Source organism: Arvicanthis niloticus, chromosome 9 (assembly GCF_011762505.2).
Source record: "Arvicanthis niloticus isolate mArvNil1 chromosome 9, mArvNil1.pat.X, whole genome shotgun sequence".
NCBI classification, from domain to species: Eukaryota; Metazoa; Chordata; class Mammalia; order Rodentia; family Muridae; genus Arvicanthis; species Arvicanthis niloticus.
The window spans coordinates 32,147,688-32,172,529 of NC_047666.1; the positions used below are offsets into that span (position 1 = coordinate 32,147,688).

The 24,842-nt window shown below is 44.9% G+C and overlaps 1 protein-coding gene across 4 annotated transcripts in view; it reads right to left on the reverse strand.

The window, feature by feature from the left end:
- The window catches only part of Prickle2 (prickle planar cell polarity protein 2), a 321,687-nt gene that overhangs the window by 19,956 nt on the left and 276,889 nt on the right, over positions 1-24,842 (reverse strand). For all 4 annotated transcript variants that reach the window (XM_076940135.1, XM_076940137.1, XM_076940136.1 and 1 more), the window contains one exon: positions 20,684-21,559. In XM_076940135.1, the coding sequence (XP_076796250.1) occupies positions 20,684-21,559 (876 nt within the window). The remainder of the gene's footprint in view (positions 1-20,683; positions 21,560-24,842) is intronic.

Sequence of the window (24,842 nt, forward strand, 5' to 3'; positions counted from 1 at the left end):
ACTGATAGCAAGCAATTTCTGTTAGATGGTGTTTCTAGACCAGGGACCCTACCCTTCTTCAGGCCAGTGTGGATTCCTACTGAACGAACTTTGTAAGGCACACAGCCCCAGCAAAAGGCAGTTGGTAGAGTCTGTCTTGACAAGAAAGGTAAGTATGGTAGTCACCAGGGAGGGAAGACATGAAACCATTTATGAGGTGCCCAGATAGCTGAGAAATGTTTGGGTGGGATGTTTGTAAGTGGAGAGGAGAACGGATGAGAAAAGTTCATTGTTTTTTGTCAGTTCAAACCTATCACTGCATCTCATGTAGACATGGGGCCTACCCTTTGTTCCTCCAATGTGTCAATGTATAGCCCAATGGTCAGCGTCAGCAGCACAGGGGTGCACATCATATGGGTTCCAGGGCCTGGTCCCAAATCTACAGTCAGAATTTCTGGGAGTGCCACTCAAACGTGCGACTTCCTTAAGTTCTCTAGTTGACTCTTAGGCTCTTGGCCATTCAAACAACCACTTCCTTGCACTATAGGTATGAAAAGATATCCAGGGTCTCTGAACCAGGTTCTTTATTTGTGGGCAACCATGGATTTCAGAGCTGGGAACGCTGCCTGTTAGGTCACTTGGCCTTGCTGGCACCAAGCAAGGTAGGAAGATTCTATAACTGGCAAACCCAAGGGCTGCTGTCGGAGGCAGGATTTCCAGGACAATTTGTGCCACCTCTCCTGCCAGATCCTGGCTGGTGAGGACTGATGACTTAATTTCCCTGCTCCTGTAACTAAATGTGGTCCCCATACCAATGTACCAAGAATGGACTCAGCAGACTAGATGGCAACCCTGCTCCCTGGAAACCATTCAGATGGCTGCTACCTGACTAGGGTTTTAGAGATCTGGCAGACAGAGGGACTTGAGTTGATCTGCCTCCAGCATGGGCTGTCTGGGCTCTTCTCTGCCGAGTGCAGAGTCTGAAAAATACTAGGCCACTCTGCTAGTTCAGCTCCTATCCTGAAGCAAGTATTGGTTCTATATAGCATCCAACTTTGAGCTCCTACTTCTTCAATGATGAGCAACTGATACAGTAGCTAGAAGGATGGCTTGATATACATATATATATATATATATATATATATATATATATATATATATATGAATTTATAATGCACACATGTCTTAGCTCAGCAACCCCACTCCTAGGCGTTTATTTTTGCAAGCATGCAACTACAAGTCAGAAGTATATTTCAATACAAACGGAGGCAGTAAAAACTGGGATGGGGAGGGTCTAGAAGTCCAGCCATATGGGATGGGTTAAAAGAACTAGGGACAGGGCCTGGAGAGATTGCTCAGAGGCTAAGAGCACTGGCTACTCTTGTAGAGGACCTGGGTTCTATTCCTACCATCCACATGGTGGCTAACAACCTCCTATGACTCCAGTTCCTGGGGATCTGATGCCTTCTTCTGTAATTTTGCATACGGTATGCACATTGTACATAGACAAACATGCCAGCAAAACATTCATATGCATAAGATAAAAATAAATACTAAAGAAAAGAGCTAGGGAAAACTAAATACTGAACAGCTTCAGATCACTCAGAGCCTGTATATCAACGAACAAAGATAAACGAAGTATAGACTACTTAAAGAAATCCTTTGTTGTTCCTAGTTATGTATCTGTCAGCAAATGCCTAGAGACAAATGCCAATGGAATAGTAGGTTGGGGAGGGAGATTATGGGACCATTTCAATTTATAAAATATATATCTATAAACAACATTTTTTATTATTAGGGAAAATAATAAAATTGTATGTAAAACAGTCAGAGGCCTATCTCTTTCACCTTGACCTACCTCCTAAGAGAACAGGAAGCTCTTTCTCTGGTGTTGACTCTGAACAGAGGACAAGCATATTGGTTTGGGACAGGTCTGTCACTTCCAAGATAGCTGCAAGCAAGGTTCAGCAAAAGTAAATCCCCTCCCTCCTCACTCATACTCTGAACCTTGGGGGATGCTATTTAGGATTGTTTTGTACTACTGAACATATCTGGATTCTTGGGGAGGTATGAGATGCCAGGTGGTTTTAGATCTTGCAGGAATCTCAAACCATTCTAACTCCACCTAGACTTCAACCTCATCGCTCTGAACTCTAATGCCCCTGCAACTAGTTTGCAGAGTCATGGGGTCATTGCCATCGGTGAGACAGTGCACGATGAGTTTTACTGTAGCTGTGAAAGGTTTCTCCTTTTAGTCATGTGATCATGGGCAGATTTTCAGCTTCTCTAAGCCCTTTCATTTAACAAATGATTTATGAATGCCAACGAGGGCCATTTTATTAAATACCCACTGTGTCATTGCTCAAGCTGCTGGGACAGCAGAAGAATACAAAAAAAAAAAAAAAAAAAAAAATCCAAAAACCCTCAAAAACCAAAAGCACAAAAACAAAAACAAAAACAAGCAAGCAAACAAACCAACGAACAAAACCCAAAAAAACTAAACCAAAAACCCCTGTGTCATTCTTGTTCTCTTAGTTCTTTGTTATTGCAAGGACAAAATATAGACAAACTTAAGGGAGGGTGTATTTTGCCTCACAGCTTCGGGAAGATACAGTCCATCATGGTGGGGAAGACATGGCAGCAGGCAAGGAAGGGTGTGGTGGGAGGGGCAGGAGGCTGGTATCCACACCCATGAAGCAGAGAGTGAACAAGAGGCGGGCTGGCTACAAAACTCTCTAGGAAGTCTTTGCCTCCTAAGATTTGCCACAATCTTCCCATCCTAACCTCATCTGAATCCAAGAGCAGTCTTTCCAAAAGAGCAAAGAGAGGCTGAGAGTAACTGGAGTATATTCAAGTCCTGGCTAAGGAGGATGAAGGCTGCAGTAACTATCTGTCTCCCGGGCATGATGGTACCAAGTAGCCATCTTGGAGCTACTCGCGCTCTTCCTGGGACCTCAGTGGTCAGCCCATGGCACCCTCTGTCACTACTCTCTCTGCTTGGTAAGATGCTCTAGACCACCGTTCAGGACAATTTGTTTTCTCTCATTGTCTTGGTTTATGATTTTACCTCCCCAAAGCAAACAGCCTCAGCTGATCCTCCTCCTCTTCCTTCTTTTAAATCGAGACAGGGACTCATCATATAGCCCAGGATAGCCTCAAACATAATCTTTCTGTTTCAGCCTGAGAGCTAGGACTGGAAGCTCATATCTGCTCATCCTATCCGAGTTGCCCTTCAGGCGGTAAACAGGGACTAAACTGGAAAGAGCCCGGGGGTTGGCGGAGATGATCCTCGTGGTTTAGAGGATTATAAAAGTTTGTTTTTCTCCTTCTCACAGCAACAGGTCTGCTACCACAGGGAGAAGAGCTCACAGTCTAACAGGGAGGTGTTGAAGGAAAAGTAGCACTAGAGCTCGAGAAAGGGTTAGCCTGGTCTGAAGCCACCTATGATAATTTAACAGGGGCACAAACACATATTTGCCTGATCCACACCCACAACTGCTGCTGATGCAAAACAGACCTGGAACATCTGTGCTGGGAGAGAGATACTTCGGAAGGCAGGGTCTACCTGCTGCTATGACAATGTCAAATGTCGGGATTCACAAAGCGAGACATGAATGGCCAAGCTGTCCCCCACCAGAGGCGGGTATACTACATTATGTCAGCAAACTGTCCTGTGCTGTTTAAGTTCACTGAGAGGTAGGGGTGACACACTTAAGACCCAAACATGTTTAGAGTGTGTCCTCCAAGACCCTTTGTCCAGGATGTGCTGGCCCCAGCCCTATGAGAAGGAAAAAAGACCGGCAAAACAGTCCAAGAGTGAATATACCACAGGCTTGAGAACAGCAGAGTGAACTGTTGGCTTGAAAGCCTTGTGTCCTTGAAGGCGGCTGGGAGGTAAATTGTTCCCAGGTACCTTCCCAAAAGCAAAAGACTCAGCTACTGTGTATCCCACAGTATACAAATGCCTGTGTGTGGGGGGGAGACAGTACATCAGACACCTCACCTAGGAGAAGACATTCTACTCCAGCTGGTACTTTCCATCCCCAGGGTGTCCCCTCTTAGTTCTGTGACAGAGTAAATAAGTGTCTTATCAGAAGCTCCATCTTCCTACTGACTGCTGTTTTCTTCCTATTTGATTTCAATAAATTCAGTCTTCAGAATCCAAAGGATGGTACTATAGATCATTCTCCATGTGAAACAAAAGAACTTCAGGGTGACAGGAAAGCCAGGGCTACTTTGAAAAGCCTACTCAGTATTATATCACCATATTACATTTTAAAGGAAAATTGACTTTTTTTTTTTTTTTTTTTTTTTTTTTTTTTTTTTTTTTTTTTTTTACAATACAACCTCCCCACAAAAGATAGCTTTGTGGAAGGTTTTTGTTTTGTGAGAAGAATATTATTATATATCCCTTGCTAGCCTGGAGCATTCCATGTAAACCAAGCTGGCATTACACACCGAGATCCACCTATCTCTGCCCCCTGAATGCTGGGATTAAAGGTATGCACTACCTCACCCAGCCTGCGGCAGGGTTCTGAACCTCATCTCTATTGACATTTGGGGCTGGACAATTCTGGTGGGACTGTTCTGTGTACATATACCGCCTGGCATTGCTACAGAAGTTAACTGGGATAATTATACAGTAGGAGTTAACACAGTGTCCCACTTAGAAGGCTTGCCAGCTGTTAGCTCCATTTATGACAGTAGATCTTGGTTGCCTTGGGGATGTACAGAAGTGACACTGTGGACAAGGGAGTGGGAGTGGAAGGAGTCAGAAACTCAGGATGGGGATGTGAGAACCTCATGCTAAGTCGTTAAAAAAAAAAGAGGCTAGAAAGGTGGAGAAAGCAAGCTGAGAGCTCACATGCATGCACTCGCTGCTCTCTCTTCCTAATCATAAACACAATGTATCCTCAAGCTCTTGCTGGTCTGACCTCTCTACTGTAACAGGCTATACCTCGAGCCCAAATAAAGAATTCCTCCCTTAAGTCGCTTTTGTAAGGTTTTTTTTTTTTTTTTTTTTTTCATAGAAAGAAGAAACTAAGACAAGCAGAAGGATGCAGAACTTTAAGAGATGGATGAAAGCCTGTAACTATGGCAACCCTCATATACAGGGAAAATGTCAACTATTTAATCTTTCTTCTTAAAGACAAATAGATAGGTCCAAAGTGCTCGGAGCTGGCTGTCCATAGCCAATACTGGCTTGTTTGTGCAAGAGAAGAAGATAAATAGTGGGACGGTGTGAATCACACTTCTGTTTAGCTTGCTTTTAAAGCTTACTGTTCATCTAAAGGGAAGCTTCTGCTCCTCTGGTTCAATTTATAAATCAGTTGTTTGACTAAGGTTGTATCTGGGATAAAATGAGAATAAACTGTGTATGAAATCCAGATCTAACCAGGGCAGAAGGCAGTCCTAAAAAAAGGTAAACTTTATCAATACAAATACCCACAGAAGGAGTTCATAGATAGTTGTTTTTTTTTTTTTTTTTTTTGTATTCTCGTTTCCACTTTAAATAGCAACTTCTCCTTCACCCAGCATAAGTGCTATTTTTGATCATTGCTTCCGTATGGTCTTAAATCTGCTTTCTCAGCCTTCCCTGCAAGTCCTCTGACTTTCCACTTTAATGCACCTGACTAGAGAAAACAGGAGCAGGGCGGCGCTGCCAGAGGAGCAGCAGGAGGCTAACTTTGAACCCACACTAAGGAGTATTTCACAATTCCAAAGGAAACTATTTCTTCTAAGGTTCCCTCAACCCTGGGCTCCATTGAGCTCCTGGAAATGGGCAAGTGCTCTCTTGCCCAGGGCCTTTGCATGTGCTATCTGTGACCATGCTCTCTTTTTCCTCTTCCCTTGAATTTCAGGACGCTTGCCTGATCATTCTCCGTGTAGCCGAACCTTAACCTTTTCTTGTCTAATCTGGCTCATTTCTTTCTTTGCACTCACCATAATCTGCTTCTCTTTGTGTTTGCATGTCCCTCTTAGATACCAAACCAATTCTCTGCTGCACTCTGCCCTGAGAGCCACACTGGTGGCTCCCTTTCCCTCTGACTCCCAGGTAAGTTTGATCAATGGGAGAGGATGAGAGACGGAAGATCAGAGGCCAGGGGTTTACTGGTCTGGCTCCTTCCTACTAGGCTACAGGTAATTTTCTACTTGAGACTAGATTTGCAGTCCAGAGGCTGCAACTAGCTTTCCTTAATTACCTCCTGAGTGCAGCAGCTGTTTCCTGCTGGGGCCCTGACCCGTACAGGGACTATATCAGACTTATTCATCAATGTGTAGTTGGCAACTAGCAGGGTGCCTGATACATGGTAGGCACTCAATAAATATTTGTTGAATAAATGAAAATAGGACAATTCAACACCACAATTCCACAAGATACCCTTTCTTTCTCTCTAATTTTTCTCCTTCCAAAAGCATCTTGGACTAGATTTTGGTTTGGAAAACAGATAAAGCAGAGTTGTTAAGGCTGTAGGTTAGTGAACAGACCTGCCAGCAAGGCACACCAGAAAGCTTGGAATAGATTTGACGAGGGAGGGAAGGTGCTGTGTTGGAGAACATGGCATCTTAGGCCATTTCTGCAAATGAAATACATGACATTAGGGACCAGGTTGAGAGCAAATACTGTAGTGGCCCCTGAGCTTAGCCTTGGAAGACAATGGGGGTGGGTGGAGCTTAGGTTGTTTGAGACCACAAAAGGGGTTGAAAATTCTTCTCTCCCAAAAGTTCTAGGGTTCAGATGACAGCTGGAATAAAATATGTCCTCTTCCTTCATGTGCTCCATCTGATATAGCCAGATGGAAGTATGTCACACAGATGTCTAGCTACCAAATGATCCCTATGACAATCAGGTTCAGAGGACAGGAAAGAAAGTGGAAGCTGTCTGCTTCTTGGGACGTCCTAACTTCTGTGAAGAGAAAGAGCATCAGACTCAGTGAAGTCCTGCTTTTTTCAGGCACTGAGTGGTTCAGGTTGTGTTATAGGGAGCTGGAGGGCAGCCGCAGCAGGACGTGATGCCCTTGTCCCCCTACAGATGGTGCAGCTATTGAAACAGACCGATTGCCTAGGGCCACGATAGGCTCATTTCTATAGCTGAAAATGATCTCCAAGGAAAACGTCTATTGTTCTGATGTCTCCATTGTCTTCCTGGTTTCCTACCCTTAAGCTAGGCCAGTTTATCATTCATAGACTCAACAAATTAATTTCTCTAAGGTGTATCAAATGAGAATTCTCTGCAAAGTTAATTAATATTGGTGGGGTGGCGGTCGTAAGGAAACCAGAGCTGTGAGGTGACAGCTATTCTCATGAGGAGTCTGGCGGGGTCATAATTAGGCCTGGGTTCTGGTAGCCTCTTCTAGCTCAGGCAAGACAGGAAAGCAAATCCAGTGGAAAGGGCTCATCTCTTGAGCTAAAGAGAATTCTAAAACCTCCAAACAGCAGGGCTGCCTGGTGAGAAAGTTCACACAGGTCTGGGCCACTGATATCTCCAGATGGCCAAACCTCACACACACTCACTAATTCTGGCACTTGCTTTCTACTCTTTCCTGTTATAGTGGTTCCTATGTTGCATTCAACTTCCCTTCTCTTGTTAAACATACAAAGCAAAGTGGTAGGAGGTGGGCACCCGGGGTGTCTAACTATATAAGTAATAACAGCTCTTTAATATCGACATCACCAGGTGCCACATGAGTAAGGAAATGATTCAGATGGATCACCTCATCCTCCCAGTGGCCTCAAGTGGCAGAATTTACATTTGGCCAGCAAGCAGCAGGCTTGAGGGTAGAGTGCATAGAGCTGGAGAGGAGATGTGAAGATGTCTTCTAAGCTCAAGCCAAGTGGAGCAGATGAAGAAGGAAATGGGGCTCTTGTCACTGGCCATCTGGGAGGCTCCTTCAATCACATCATGCCATCCTCCAAGTTGCTCCAGAATGACTTAGAGGAAGGATGAAGAGTTTCAGTGCAGTTCCTTATGTCTAGTCTAGTCTTTTTGTCTTGGCATTTCTTATGGTGCCAGGAAACACTCTGGGGCAGCAGATGTGGGGCTGGCTGTTGTTCTGCACAGCATACGATGTCTAGAAGCCTCTCTTCCCTCCACCTATTAAAAGCCATTAGTACCCAAGATGTCTCCAAGCTTACCATCTCACCGACAGCCTCTGATCTAGATCTACTAGGCCAGTGTTTGTGGAAGATGGTGCATCTCCAGTAAAGAGAATTTGCCCCTCCACCTGGTGTGTAGTGTGGTCGTTTGGTGTGGTGTAGTGTGGTGGGAGCAGTGATACGTGTGCACATCAGATATGCAGGTGTGCATGCACACATGTGAACATACATGTGGAAGTAAGAGGGCAATCTCAGGTATCACTCTTCATGTGCCATCTTTTGAGTCAAGACCTCTTCCTGGTCTGGAGCTCACCAAGTAGGCTATGCTAGGTAGCCTGTGAGCCAAAGGCATCTTCCTGTCTATGCCTCTCCAGCCCTGGGATTATAAGCACATGCAACCATAAGTGACCTCCCTTTTTACTATGGGTTTTGGGATCAAATTGGGTTCTTATGCTGTCAAGCACTTTATCAGCTAAGATCTCCCCACACCCCATCCCTCTATAAGCCGATCCCATACTAGCCAGCTTTCAACTCTCGTGAACCTCTCCTCTCAGGTACTTTGAGTTTTACTTTGATTCTAGAGTCAATGAGGACCCTGTTATAAGATCAGAGTATGCTGTCTACACTTTCTGTTGTGTTCATTTGGTGTTATCAAAATTACCAAATGTTCCTGGCATGCTACCACATTCTTTTATATTTAATCCATATATTGTATTTAAGAAACACATCATTCACATGTGATAGACAATGAATCTTTTCTCTACTCATTGAGACACTATTTATTATACCAAGACTGGTGTGAAGTTGAGCACATTTAGAAGGATTTTATTTGGAGTGTGTGCACAGACATCCATGTGAAGGCTGGAGGTCGGTGTCCAGTGTCTTCTAAGTTTAGATAGTACCTCTCACTGAATCTGGAGCTCACTGGTTGGTTAGACTAATTGGCCAGTAATGTCCAGGCTCCTGCCTCCACTTTCCTACTTCTGGGATCATAGCTATAGGCCACTACACTCGGAAGTTCTGAGACATACTTTAATTTTTTTTTTTTTTTTATCTTAGCAGGATGCTGGACAGATGGGCAAAGAGGGCACTGTGGCAAAGATGGAAGTTCTAATTCCAGATGAACTAGTAAGTAGGGCCTTCACCTGCATGGTGAATCATGGTTTGAGTTTCTATAACCTGGTGGTCCTTAAACTCTATATGGTCTATAGGTTCTCTCAGACACATGCTAAGATGTTGTTTCCCCATTGGATCTATGAGAGATCCTGTTTGTGAGTTTTAGATGATGCTCAGAGTTTGCATGCTAGACAAACATAACCCAAGTATATCCCTGGACTATTCTAAAGGATAGAGTAAATGATTGGTTATTTACATGTAGAAACACATTCTCCAAAGTGCTGGGGAAATGTTCAATCAATGAAATGCTTGCCATGCAGGTGTGAGGGTGTGAATTCAGATCCCTAGTACCAACATAAGAACCAGGTGTGTCAGTGCACATCTGGAACCTTAGTCCTGGGAGGAGGAGAAGGAAGAAAAGGAGGAAGAAGAGGAGATGGTAGTAGTAGTGGTGTTGGTAAGTAGTAGTGGGTGGTCTGTGGTGGGGGTGGAAGGGTGTGAGGGATGGTGTGGGTGGTGGGTGGTAGGTGGTGATGGTAGGTGGGTGGTAGTGGTGTTGTAGTGGGTGATGTTGGTAGGTGGTGGGTGTGGGTGTGGGTGGTAGTGGTGTAGCATCAGAGACAGGAGGCTCTCAGGAGCTCATTAGTCAGCCAGCCTCATTGAATGGATAAGCTCCAGGTATAGTGAGCAACTTTGTCTCAAAACATGAGGCAGAGAGATGGAAGATACCAATGTCAGTCTCCAGTACACACCCACATAAATACATACACAGACACCCCTCCACATAGAAAGAGAAATATACTCCTCAATGCTGGATCTAGGTTTGAATCATGTCAGAACTCTACTGCTCTGGGAGAAACTTCCTGTCAGGTGAAGGAGGGGAGGACAGACAGGGAGGCTTAGAGTGGACCCGCTGGAAGGTCTTGTGCTAATAACAGAATGGGTGCAAGGGATGCTGCAGGTGACCATGCTCAGGTCAGGGCTGTGCAAGCTTAAGAACCATTGATGGCTTGTCTTTACAGCTGGCTCACTTTTATAAGAAAAGGGAGGGTACCACAATACATTTTTGTTGAATTGATTTTCCAGTGTCACTGCTTTCGCGATCATGTGAATAAAACCAGCAACCTGTTCTCTCTCATCGGCAGCCATGGTTACTTATTCTTGGCTGAATTGACTGTCTATACCCCAAAGAGGTTATATAAATGTGCCTCTCAAACAGCTAGCAAACACTGAAATACTGGATGAACTTTCCTGGACGCAGAGAATGTCACTAAGACCATGCATGTCATGCGGCAGAGGTATACTGAGCACTCTGGACTGGACTCTCTCTCCTCTGCCTGCTGCTGTTTTCCTCTCTCACTTGCTCTGAGACTGTCTGCTACTCCCCTGTATACCAGAAAAATGACCTGGAAAGGAGAATCAAGGACAGATCTGCCCATGGCTTTTTATTCTGTTAGTTGTCACCTGCCTTTTGCGCGCTCTCTCTCTCTCTGAGTGAGTGTGTGTGTGTGTGTGTGTGTGTGTGTATGTGTGTGTGTATGGGTAGGGATGATTTCAGAGCCTAAAGTGCCAACGAGATAACCCAGCTTCTTTGAGGACTGACAAGAAGTTACCTTGGGTGAAGACATGCTCTCAGGCATGTCACATCAGCGAATCTGAGGTTGGGCTCCATCCAGTCCACCCTACCAAACATTCTGGAAGCCTATATTAAGATCTCTTTAGGATCATCTCTCTCAAACCATTGCTTTCTTTTTTTTCCTTTAGAAAAAAACCCCCATAAACTGCCATACAAAATAAAGCATTTGATATCAAAATCAGATTGTCAGGCTCTGGGAGAATAGGATCAGTTTAAAAGGATAGTCACCAAGGGGAGGAACACAAACAATAGATTAGAAGCCACTGGTTTCACCTTTTCCTCTAAATACACGACCTAGTTTCCTTTTGAGAACCCTTGTGGTAGTGAGAATAAGAAATGTCTCCCATAGTATTTGAACACTTGATTCCCAGTTAGTGGCACTATTTGGGGGAGGTTATAAAAACTTTAGGGGGAAAATAATGTCACTGGGGGTGAGCTTTGTCTCCCTTGTCTCCCCCATCCGACTTCCAGTATATGGCTAAGAATGTGCTCGGCCAGATCCCTGCTCCTGCTATGGTCTCTCTGATCGCTAGTGTGCCTTCTCACACGAGAAATATAAGCCAAGATAAACCCTTTCTTCCATACGATGCTGTTGGTCATGGTGTTCTATCACACCAGCAGAAGAACAAGTAGCATAACCAACCCTCCATCTCCCACAGTAATAAAGGGTTGACTTCAGTGCTTAGTCCTGGGCATGTGATTTCCCTCCTTCTGCCCATGGGGGTCAATTTAAGAACTGTTAAGTGATCCACGTCAGGCCAGTGAAATTTAATTCTGGACTTTGGGGCTGGACTAATGAAAAAAAGCAAGCTCTTATGGGATACTGAGAGATAGGGCTGCTGACATCTACCTTCCCCATCTTATTACATAACTTAGCAACCTGGCTTGGGCTATGCACACATCCTTCTCCAAACAAAACACCTAGCAACCTGTTGGCAACTTGGGTTCCCCACTTGCAAAGAGCCTCATACCTGCTTCAAACATGGGGAACAAGTTACTTCCACAGCAAATGCCTTGATCACATCCTGTTTCTATTCAAACACATCCTAGAACACAAACTGGGACCTATGGACAAGGGACCCATCCACTCTGATCAAGTTTGGGAGCATGACAATAAGGGCAATGGGTTCTTCAAGTCAAGGGTTCCCTTAATTACCACTTTAGGCTTAGGCATAATGAGCACGGGTATGCTTAAAATCAGATGCATTATAGGAATGGAAATGAGGCGTGAGCAAAAATTATAAAATGCAATGTCTTGATCACATCCTGTTTCTATTAAATACATCCTGGAACATAAACTGGGAACTATGGGCAAGGAACCCATCCAGTCTGTCACTCAAAATAGAGAACCACCTAAATTATACCCCTGGTAACCTAATACCTCTATCTCCTGAACCCCATAACGGGAAGCTGCAAACAATAATCAGCTACCTTGAGTACCCTCCCTCATGGGGCCACTGTCAATCCTGACAACATACTTTCTCTCTCTTTTTTTCTCTTTTTTCTTCTCTTTCCTTTCCTTCTGTCTTTCTTTCTTTTTTCTATTTTTTTGGGGGGCGGGGGAGACAGGATTTCTTTGCATGACAGCCCTACCTATTCTGAAACTTGCTGTGTAGACCTCACAGAGATTCATCTGCCTCTGCCTCCTCTGCCTCCTCTGCCTCCTCTGCCTCCTCTGCCTCCCCTGCCTCCCCTGCCTCCCCTGCCTCCCCTGCCCCTGCCCCTCCCTCCTGAGTAGTGGGATTAAAGGTGTATGCTATTACACGTGGGATATTTATTCTGTTCTAATCTGCACTGTGGCTTTGCTTTTGGATAATTACCTTGCTACCTTATAATCTGTGTGGATTTATTTCATTTTAGAGAAAGGGGCCAAGAACTTGGAAAGATACGGGTGTAGACCCTGGCCACTGGTAATACTTACAAACAAGAGTCTAGATGTCAGGACAATGACAATCCTGAGGTATCTCCCAAGTCCATCCCAGGCTGGCCCTGGGGCCAATGGATAGTACTCAAGTGGGTTCTAGGTTTTTAAATGCATAACTCTAAACACCATTTCCTGGGCTTGGGTCCTAGAGTGAATAAAGGAGAAAGCAAACCAAGCTCCCATATTCATCTGCTTCTGCTTCTGACTATGGGTACAATACGGTCGGCTATCATGAGCCAGGCCTCAAGTATCATGAGGTCCAGCTGTCATGATGTCCCTGTCGTGCTGGACTATACTCTGGAACTGTGAGCCAAGGTAAAGCCTTCTTCCTATAAGTTGCTTTTGCCGCAACAAGATGGAAATTAATCAAAAGAAAGGGCCAGACATTTCCTGAGCATGTCTGAGGTGTGGCCCCTCAAGTGGTGCCAACCGGTTAAGGAGGTTTTGCTTAACCATTTAAATAAGGAAACTGAGCTAGAGAACAGACGGCCCAGTTATACAGACCAGAAGAAACGTCCCACCTCAAGTGCACCGTGGAACCGTTCTGCATCGTAAGGATTAAAAAGCAGTTCAGACATTCCTGGGAGAGTGAGCCGTGCCAGCGATTGCTTCAGACTCTGAAACTGTTGTTTGCAACTTCTCCAGTTTGTCAGCAACACTGAAAAAAATTACCCTCGACACCCCCCCCCACCCCACCCCAGCTATCACACTGAACAACTGAGCTGCCCCTTCTCTGGGTAGGGAGATGAGCCTGTCCAAGGGTATAAATGACATAATATGCCACGGGGTATGACAAGAAGCCTTCAGGTCTCTCCTTGGAGCCAGGCCAGCCATGCACGCACTCTCTGCTGATGTGGGCACAAGTCGGAGTTAGGAAGCCGCAAATTTCACGAGGTTCTAGTGCTTCACAAGTCAATCTTCCTCTGGCTCTAAGACCCATTCCCTGCATCACTGCAAACTTCTGCCCATTTTTTCTCCCAACACACTGCCCTGGCCTTCCTCTTATTTTGAACTTTACCCTGCTTATATCATGGACACTGTAGTCTGGTCTGTCTCCTAGACTTCCTCTGAGGCCACACTGGCCCTTCGCTAGTTACATGCTCATAAAACTGCTATGACCATCTTGTCAAAGTGTAGACCAGATGATGTTACCTTGCTCCCTTCTTGGCATGACATTTTAAGGGCTATCCATGATCCTTGGATGTCTATGCCCATAAATTAGTCCCAAATAGCTTATGCCTTTAAATTAGCCCCAAATAGCTCAGACCAATCTTACTCTTGCCCTCCTTACCAGGCTATGACTTGCTCCATCCAGCCACAGGGTTTTACTTTAGTTCATACTTTCCATATCATTCTACCACAGGGCCTTTGCACATGCTACTCTTCACACTGTTCACAGCCCTTCCCTTATTGTACCTTTATTATTATTATTATTATTATTATTATTATTATTATTATTATTATTATTCAGGATGTCCTCCCTGATCGACCATCCATACCAATATTCTTCCTCTGCATACCTCTTCAGTCCCATGCTTACCACCTGCAACTTTATACTACTCATTTGAATGGTTACTTTCAACTTCACTGGATTATGGACACAGGCAGATAAGGTCCAGGATTACTTTAGCTTAGTAGTGTAGTGCATCCTTAGCAGTACGCACAAGCAGCTGTCCCTACGAATACTAGCAGCCATTGATGTCCTATGGACACTTGCAGGGTGCTGGGCACTGTTCTAGATTCTTTACAGGAATTAATTCAATTCTCATAGTGATCCTGGCATTACAACTTAAAGATGAGAACATTGAAGCAAGACTAGGTAAGCCAGCCTATGACTTCAGCAGACTGTTTATAGCCTGTGCTCTCATTCAGCCAGCTGTAATTCACAGAGCGGGCACTCAAACCACGCATGCTGAATGGGAGGGTTAATGAAGAAGCCATTTTCTCTCTGCCCAGCTCCATGCACCTGGATGGTCCCACTAGTCTGGGCTTTTGCTCTTCTAACCGCCTGCAGAAAGCGGCTACTCCTTGAAGACCATTCTCAGTCATATTCTTCTTCATCAGGATCCTTTAACAGGAACGATCTCATAGCCTATAGATGTCCAGTAGTAATGGCTTCTGATAGAAGTCTCCAGTTCCAACTCCATCTCTGTCACACACTTGGGCCCAAAGTACAGCTTAGCCCTTGACCCCTAACTCGTAGCCATGACTTTATTCCATTCTTTCATTTGTGATTCTTGCCTGGGCACCAACTCCCCAGACCATTTGTCCTGGTTTCCCTTGGAAACATCATCGCTGACCCCTCTACCTTGGCTTTATAGCATGCTTGTGCTTTTAGACTTCATTACCAGAGTCAGACTGACACACATAAAACAGACTGAGCAGGGAAGGGAGGCCTCGTTCCTTCAGATAAAATCACTGTGCAAATCCTCTGGCTGTGATCACAGCCCTTCTTGTGAGGACATGCATCGTATCAGCAGTCTGCCACACCTGGGTTCAAGTCTCTGCCACTTGTTAGAACTTAGACGAAAGAAACGGAAGCTTCTATTTGTCTACACCTTGAGTGTCAGCAATTGACGCCTTCTCTGAACATCGATCAGTGTTCTCATCTGTGGAATGGCTGTAGAGTGACTTATTTCTGAGGGCTGTGAGCTTTCAGAAATATGGTGCATGTAAAGGTGTCAGCATGTTGGCTCATGATCCATGGTCTGCTTCGACCACCACTGTCATTGTGAGCAGCTTCAGATGCTATTTGGGCAGAGCAGGATTAAGGGGCCTCTCCCTATGCTGTTTAACTGTGGTAACTGCGCTTTCCCGAGTCAGTCGGCGGTAGCAGACAGCAGGACTATGTTTTCCATGGAGAAGGGCGTGCACACTCCCAGTTCTAAACAATCTGGGCAGTGCCAGGGCCCAGATCAGATGCTGGCAAGTGGCTGAGTTGAGCTTTTATAGAGATCTGTTCTAAAGAACAATGTTGTCCACAAAGGATCATGCTGTCTGCCAGATCAAACACTGAACTTGCTCAATAGCATGAGTTACCATCCTCAGAAGGAAAAATAAATCCATTATCTTGAACCAAGCTTCAGAGGCATAACCAAAGGGGTTAGCAAATTATACCTGCAACTCAGTCTGTGACTCTAAGGCTTAAAAATACATGGATGGTTTAGATCATTGTCTCCTCAAAAGACTACTAAATGTTCTGGCAGACTTCAAATGCATGACTGAGGATCAGCAGAGGGAAGACCAGCTCTCTTCATCTTTCAAAGCTATATCTTCAGTGTGGGACTGTGTAGGGTAGGATGGAAAATCCACTTATGCTGTGCTACACGGAGGACCAGGGGTGTGCATGTAATGAGGGCTACAGTTTTTCTACCTTGCAGTCATGTCTGATAGACTCATGGAAAAATCAAGGGCATAAAACTATGTTCTTCAATTCCCTGTTTTATACATTGCCTCCTGCTTCTTGAGGAAAGATGAGGCCACAGGGACATTTCTATACACAGCAAACCCACACACTGGTGGGCACCAGGAGACGGGTACAACCGTGTCATTGTACAATGTGTTTTGGAGGAAAGGGAACAATACAAACTTTCCAGTAACCATTACAGAGGGTCATGTGTGTTTCTTGAATTTAATTGCACCTATAATTTAATTTTCCCAAAATGCCACAAAGGAAGTATTCATAGTCATTAAATTCCAATTTCTAGAAAAAAAAATGAGTCTTAGAGAGTTTAGTGACTCGTCTTAAAGCTGCAGGATGATAATGAATCAAGTCCCACCTGGGTAATTGAGAGAGACCTTGCCTCAAATAATCAGTGACAAGAAAAAGCGGGGGTTGGGGCACAGCTCAGTGGTAGAGTACTGTGTAGGCATCCTAGGTTCAATCTCTAGTCACACATTTAAAAATAAGTGGAAAAAGAAAAAAAAAAGATTTGAACCTAGAGACCATAAGAGATGTAGCTCGGTGTATTCCCAAAGCCCTCAGTTCAGTGCCCAGCACCTCATAAACTGGGTGTGGGAGTATACTCCTCTGAGTCCAGCACCAGGAGGCAGGAGAGTCAGAAGTTGAAGGTCATTCATAGCTATATAATGAGTTAGAGGTCAGTGTGGGACACATGAGACCCTGTCTAAACTAACTAACTAACTAACTAACTAACTAACTATTTTAAGAAAATCAAGATTGGCATCATAAACTCCCAAAGTACTATTTTAAACTAGTGGTTGGAAAATCCCTAAAACCAAGGCCTGTCTAAGAGCCCCGGAGACTGGCAGTGGGATGGCCTCCCCCCACCCCCTCCCTGCACACACCACACTCCTTTCATCTAGCTGGATCCCCATGAGCCGCATGCAGCTAATGCAATCTAAATGAATGAAAAGGAAATGTAACAGTTGGCAGCCCGTTGCTGCTGCACTTGTGATGGCTCATCCTGGCTGTCAACTTGACTGAGCCTGGAATTAACTGAGACTCAGCGGCTGACCACTCCTTCGAGGTTTCTTGATCAGATTATTTGAGGTAGGAAGACTCGCTCTGAATCTGGGTGGTACGTTCTGGCGAAGCTCAGATGAAAGGACATAGAAGAAGGAAGCTTCGCCATTTGCCTCCTTGCCTCACTTTTAGTTCATCTGTCCTGTCACTGTGACACTCCTTTGCAAGTGTTATGACCAGTTTCTTTCGGAATTCGACATAGACTGAAGACCAGCAGCCGTGTAGGAATCCTCCAGGCCTTTAGCACCAGATCAGGACTGCTCAGACATCCAGCCTTATGGACTGAACAACTACTGGATCCTCAGCCTTTCCAATGTGAGACAGCCATGGTTGGTCTACCTGAACTGCATCCTGTATGCTGGTTTAAGAACTCCTTATACCCTCCCTTGTATTATATATGTGTGTGTGTGTGTGTGTATATATATATATATATATATATATATATATATATATATATACATACGTACATACATATATATATATACAAATGTATATATGTAAATATATATACACACACGTAATACAAGGGATATATATAATATACATGTATATAATAATATATACACACGTATATATGTGTGTATATATGTATATATACACATAATACAAGGGAGGAGGTATATATATATATGTATGTGTGTGGGGGTGTGTGTTTATACATATGTACGTATGAATGTGTGTGTGTGTGTGTATGTATGTATGTATGTATGTATGTATGTATGTATGTATGTATATCAGTTCTGTTCCTTAAGGGAACCCTGACTAATGACAGCACTTATATCTTACTTGTAGACCAATGGCCTGTGATGTTACTAATTAATCTTAATCTAATTTAAATAGTTACACATGGCTACAAACTACCATATTGGACAGTGCTGACATCTGGAAGCTTTGTTCTCAGCCTCTTCACACATAGGTCAGTGTTTCCTTTCAGAAATCAGAGGCAGAGGGACACTGTTCACTGATGATTCTCTGAGAATCATGGGAGTAAATACCCCATCACCTCTTTCTTAGGAGTGGAGACCGTTCTTTCTTTCTTGACCTTTCCAGGATTCCTAGTTTTTGACCCCTGGTTTCCTCATAAGGTCTCTTAATTTGAGACAGTTTTTGTCACAACAGAGAAACCCAGAACATTTGTTCTAAGACACACGGCACACATCATAACAGCAAGGAGCTGGGGGAAAAAACCCACAGGATTCCTGGGCTCCACCTCTGCCGAGCTGTGCTGCAAAGGGGCTGGGGAGAAGGCTGAAGAGCACACATCGTAATCACATGTCCCCAGTCTCAGAGGTGGACGTACATATTTACCTATCGTCCTCTTAAATAATTACAGCACAGGGATGCTCCCAGGCAGGCCTCACTGTACTGGTTGCTTATTTCTACAATGTCAGGGAAGATGCTTATTCACCAAAGTCACATTTCTTTCTATCCAAAACACGGGGGGAGGGGAGAGTAAGAATAGCTGAGCTCTGTCTTCTGGGACAAGTTGGGGCACAGTTAGTAAAAGCATTTGAGGAGAGATAAAAGCTAAAACTCATTGTATAGACAGCGAATCACTCAGGCTTTTGTTTGTCTAGGAGAGTGTTTAAATAGATCTTGCATCTTTAAAAATCTGTTTTTCACTGCTTTGAAGGATCTAATCAAGTGGGGCTCATATGCTGGCAGCAGCAGCTGGATTAAGAAAAAGCATGGCTCTGAAGTCAGGGGCATCTCCTTGTCCCATCTCTAAAACACTTGGGTCAACAGCCAGTCTTGGATGGGAGGGGTCATGCAGGCCTAGTCCTCTCTGATCAATTATCGGCTATTAATGGAGGTAGATGGATGGAGAGTCACATCTAGATATGTGTCTCATTATCTACATGTGTACCTATTAGTCGTGCCCGCCAGACTCCACTGGATAATTCCATGCTCATGGTCACTCAGACAATCCTGGTTAACACTCAGTGGGTCCCAAAACAAAACAAAAAGATGCAAACATGGAAAAGGGACCCATAAGGAGGAGGAAAGTTAGCAGGAGTGAGTGGAAGGGAGATGAGAAATTGGGGTACGAGAGTCATCAGAATACACTGTACACATGTTGGAAACTGTCAAAGGGAAAATTGAATTAATTTTAAAAAGCTGGGTAATTCTCCAATCCTCAGGTTCTGATTTTCCAACTCAGAAATAAGAAGAATAATGTTTCCCTCTGTAGTATTGTGACAAATTAATAGCTAATATTTGGGTTGTGCACAGAACAATGGCTGACATGTGGTGTGGTTGGCATGTGGAAAGAGCTATGTGTGTTAGCTAAAATATTAATGTTTATGACAGCTGGTAACCGGGGTTAGCCCATCAGATGGCACTGACAGAGTTTACCACTTGTATCCACAGTTCAAGTATGCCTAACTCACAGCCTACACGGCTTCATGAACCCCAGGATAGCTATGAATGTGGCTTGATACATCGGTAGATGTTATTATGTTGCATGGTCAAAATGTTGTAGATCATACACATCTCTGAGTGTGGGGCCCGCTGTGAAGGTGCACCCATGACTCTGGTTCTTGGCTATCAGAGGGGCAGACAGTCAGTACATCCTAGAGCATTCTCACCAAGCTGCAGACTAGCACGTGGCTCTGCTGCGCTTGACTGAAACATTCCCGACAAGTGACTCAGCAGCTGAACCTTAAACAGCACTCTGGCTGGTTTACACACCCTGATTAACAAGACGAGTACACAGCACATGCACGTGGATAGTAAAACCACGGTCAGCTTATGCAATTGTCTCATCTCTCCAATCTCCTGGAAAACTGTTGGAGACAGTATCCTGAGATGGTCTACCTCCCTCCTGCCCATTTTAATCAGCCTGCTTCCTCATCTGTTTATATATGTCTTACATATTTATTTGTATATCTTTGAGATACTGGGGTTCAGAAAACTCTTGGAAACTGGGTTCCTCAAGCAACACCAGGCTGGGGCACTTACATTCCCAGTTGTGTGGTGAATACCACCACCTTACAGTTATTCTTTCCCACGAATGCTGCTGGCCAGCATGATTCCTTACCCATGGCTATGCCTTCAACTTATATATCCTCTATCCCCATACACACACAGTACTTCTCTCTAACAATCCAAAGGCAACGAGGGTGGTCATGTTAGGATGACACATCAGTCTGAATGTCACCAGAAGAAACTGACTTGCCTCATAATCTCCAGAGTCCCACTGGGCAAACTGAAGCCAGATCCCAGAGAAGATACCAACCCTCACCTGGCTCTTCCCCTTCTACTGGAAGTATCTGCCCACCCTTAAAACTCACCATATATCACAGGCATCCAGACTTTGGACTCAGGCTTTCTCTGTAGTCCATCAAAGACAGAAGCTATCTGACACTTGGGTTGACCTTCCTCAGCAGCCAGCTGGAGGAGACTATTGTATAGAAAAATATTGAATTACTCAAGACCAGCCTACCTGTTGTATTTGACAGGGCCAGTGATTCCATAGAGCCACGAGGAGTCTGTTCTGTGGGTGTCATGTCTTCTGTGTATTTCAGGGAACTGAGTGGACGACGGGGCCGGCACTGCTGAGTAGATATGCCACCTTCTTCTTCCTCCTCTTCTTCCTCATACTTGGGAACTGGGATGCTGCCTCGGGTTTCACTGAAGCTTTGGCTGGACATATCACTGTAGCTCTCCTGGGACATCAGCCTCCCTGGGTAATAGTCCTCACGGCATTCCTGGATAAAGCTGCCACCATGTCCCTTCATGGCCATTGATGAGCTTCTCTTGGGGTTGCTGAAGTGCTTTGCCCACATGTCAGGCTGGGCTCCTGCTCCCTGCCCTCCTGGACTGTAGGATGTTCTGATGTTGCACTGACTGAGGAGCTGCAAAGGACTCTGGGATTGGTTCTGCTCCATCTTGTTCCCATAATGGAAGGGCTCATCCCGGCTCCTCCAAATGGGGTCCCGGTTGAGGCTGGGCGTCTGGCTGGACAGACTGAGGAGATCCATCTGCACTGACAGGGGGTCCACATCAGCTGAGAGCCGGTTAGAACTCACCTGCAGCTGACTGTGCTGGTTCAGCATGGCTTCCTCTGTCTTGCCCTTGTTCTTGCCGATTTTGGCACTGCGGCGAGACTCCTTGGCTCTGGCATTCTGGAAGGCTGAATCAGATGAGTCAGAGCCATTGGGGTCCTCCCCAGCACTGCAAGCCCGTGAGCAGAATATCTGGCCTTGCTTTGGGAGGAATGGCCGTCCCAGGAGAGACTTCTTACAATGAGCACAGCAGAAACAGGTCTCTGTAGCATGCCAGTGTTGGCCGTCATAGGTCATTTGACCTTGGTCAATTCCTGGGAAGCAAGAGACAGAAAGGAGGCTGAGGAGCTGGCCGAGCACCACAATACCACATGAAACATCATACCACAAAGGACACTATGCCAGCTGCTCCTCCATCAGGCCCAGTGCAATCAGTGTCCACACCCTGTTACAACATAGTCTTCTAGTCAGCAGACTTCCTAACTTCCCTTGCTAGCAGCATGGAGAATCTAGATCAGAACAGCTTAGCCCTGAATTTTGCCAGAGATCTATTTTCCCCAAATAGCAACAGAAGTTGAACATCCCTAATCGAAAAAAATCCAAACTCAAAATGCTTCAAAAGCCAAAACTTTGGTGTCAACAAGATGCTGCAAGCAGAAAATTCTGTATAATAAAACTGCTTCGTACATAAAAAGTATTTAAGATGGCAATAAAAATATCTGAGATTATATGCATAAGCTCTATAGGAAATATAAAGGAGTTTCATGTTCAGACTTAGATCCTATTCCTCACGTACCTCATTATAGAATGCGTGGTTCTAAAAGCTAGAACTAGTTCTGCTCCCAAACGTGTTAGCTAAGGGATATTACATTTATGAGAATACTAATCTGATAAAACACTTGGTTGTATGAGGTGAGTTCCTACCATTATTTCTGTTTCCAGATGAGACTTAGAAGGTTAATGACTTCCCTAAGGTAATATAATTAGGCATCAGAGACCAGATCTGTCCTCAGAAGTCTTACTCTGAACAACTATTACAGTCCTGTCTTTTTTACTCTGCTCAGTATCTGATGAGCTGTCTCAAGAGCCTTCTTGGCCACAGCTGATGGCAGCCTTGGCTGCCCCTCCACTTTTTCTAATAGTATTTATAATCTCTTACATTATGCCATCATATGCATGCATAGGTTTATTACTTATCTCTTTCACAGAAAGTGGTGTTCTATGGAGACACGGTCAGAAGTTTCCATGGTATCTCCAGGACCTGTGTAATAGGGGTTTTTCCTACCAATAGTAGGTATCACCACTCACTGGCAATCAGAGGGCAGTTGCTGAAGCAGGTTGTTAGATGCTTTAATCTGAGTATATGGTTCTCCTTCAAACTCTATGCTCAGTTCCTAACATCCACCATGCTTGTAAGGAGTAGGATCACTGGAGAGCTATTTAGATCATGAAGGTTCTGCCCATATGAATGAATTAATATCCTTATGAAAGAGACCCAAGGGAGCTTGTTTATCCCCTCTGCCATTTGGGGACACAGCAAGAGGTTAGCTCTGAGCCTGAAAGTGGATCTTCCCAGATATCAAATATGCCAGGTCCTTTATGGTGGCCTTCACATTCTCTAAAAATGTAGGAAATGTTTCTACTGTTTAGAAACTGCCCAGTCTGTGGTCCTGAATAGACAAAATCAGTGGAGAGGAAAAGTAGTGGGCTTCAACTCTCAGTGGGGAAAATCCTGCTGACTCTCAGTAAGGAAAGACCATGGATGTATTTGTAAAAGATGCTGCCATGCCATTGGTGAACATCCTTCACCTAATGTCATCAGGAAAGGAAAAGGCACAGTTCCTCCAGGGCAGGACTCTGCTGCACAGAATCCCCACAGTCCTATGTGCTAGGACCCCCCGCCCCCATTTCTTTATTCTGCTCTTGTTTCTCACTATTTCCTCTGCTCTGTTTTGATGGAAAGAGAATCCCGTCTCAGGAGATGGCATCCCTATGCCAAGGCATTAGCTTGGGGCATTGAAACCACCTTTGGAACAAAACCTTGGCTGTAGTCAACAGTATCTCCTTGTCCTGGGGTCTGATCTAGGGATAAGTAGCATCAGGGCAATGAGAGGGTCACCTAGGGCTTTTGAGTGATACATTAGGCTATAAGGAGGCAGTCCCGGCCCCAGAGACAGCTTATTAGACTACAGACCCATGGGATTCTGTGTGCAGGAAGAGATCTCTTAAGATAGTCAATGCATGATGATAAAGGTCTCTTCAGGAAGACAGCACAAAAATGAACATTCGCTTTTAGTGGCCAGAATTCCACAGCCTGGATTTCCAAGGTGTGGCTTCCAGATACCTGTATAACCAGGGGTAAGCAAGAATTGACAGAGAAAGAATTTCTGGAACCAAAGTGCTGTAGCAAGCAGCTTATCCCTAGCTGGCTCTGCCTCTGCCTCTGCCACTGTCCAGGGATAGGCAAGAAAGAGGCAAGTTCTTCTCTTACCAAATCTTCTCCAAAGTGAGAAAGAAAGTGTCTCTTTCCTTAGGCACCAATCCCAGGGACAGAAAGAGGGGAACTTTGTGAGGACAAGAGCTGTTTTAGGGCAACCCCAATTGAGAAGGTCACTGTGAGGCTCAAGTCTACCCTCGTGACCACCAGCATCCTCAGGTATATCGATTGAGGAAGGAAAGCTGAGCTGGGGCTGGAAATCGACATCTCTAGGCTGGAGTTCCAGCTAATGCTTCTGCCTAGGACTATGAAAGAAGCCATGGGCTGTACAGGGATGCAGAAATATGTACAGAGACTGGGGCCAATCCAACTCCACCACTTCCAGGGGGCTGTGAAACTGCCGAAGCCCATCTGTTGGGGCTGAGTCTTAGTTGTGTGCTTTCTGTTGGTGTAGTTCCAGGCAAGTGGCTTCACTTCTAAGCCTTGCTTTCCTCAGGAGAGGCACAGAGATGAACCTGTTGTTGTGAGTGACTACGTAGAGAGCTTAGTCCCAAGCTACTGAAACTGTCTTTCCTTCAGTTTGATTAGGCCTAAAAGCCTAGTTCCCTTTTTACAGAAGGCCACTGTCTAGATGCTGTCAAAATGCAACCCCTGAGACTGTACAGCCTTCTCTTTCCTCCTCTGAAGTTTTTCTTCCGTATGTCACAAGTCCTGAGAGCTCATTTTGGTAACTTCGGCTGCCTGAGATCATTGACTACAGGCAGTTACTTAGTGTGGCATCCCACAGCTGTGTCCTTGTCCCCTCTCCACCAGAGAACTTGGAAGGGTGAGTCCTCTGCCCTGTCCACCACTATGCTGCAAGGGAATGTGCTCAGAGGTATCAGAGGAAGGCCAAGCTTTCTGGGATAGGTCCTCATAGGACAGGGTGGGGAGAGGCGGGAATGAGGGGGAGGCAAATTACAAAGCAGCCCAGCAGGCAGCTGAACATTGCCTCTGATAAACATCATCAATGTCAGATGGCGCTCTGAACTGCTCCTGAACTCCAAACATCTGGAAAAGGGCTCTGTGTTCAACATCTAAGCATGCCTTCTTAAAAAAAATCTCCCCTCTAAGCCCTTTAAGCACTTCTCTAAAAGAGCATGCATCTGCAGCCACCACAG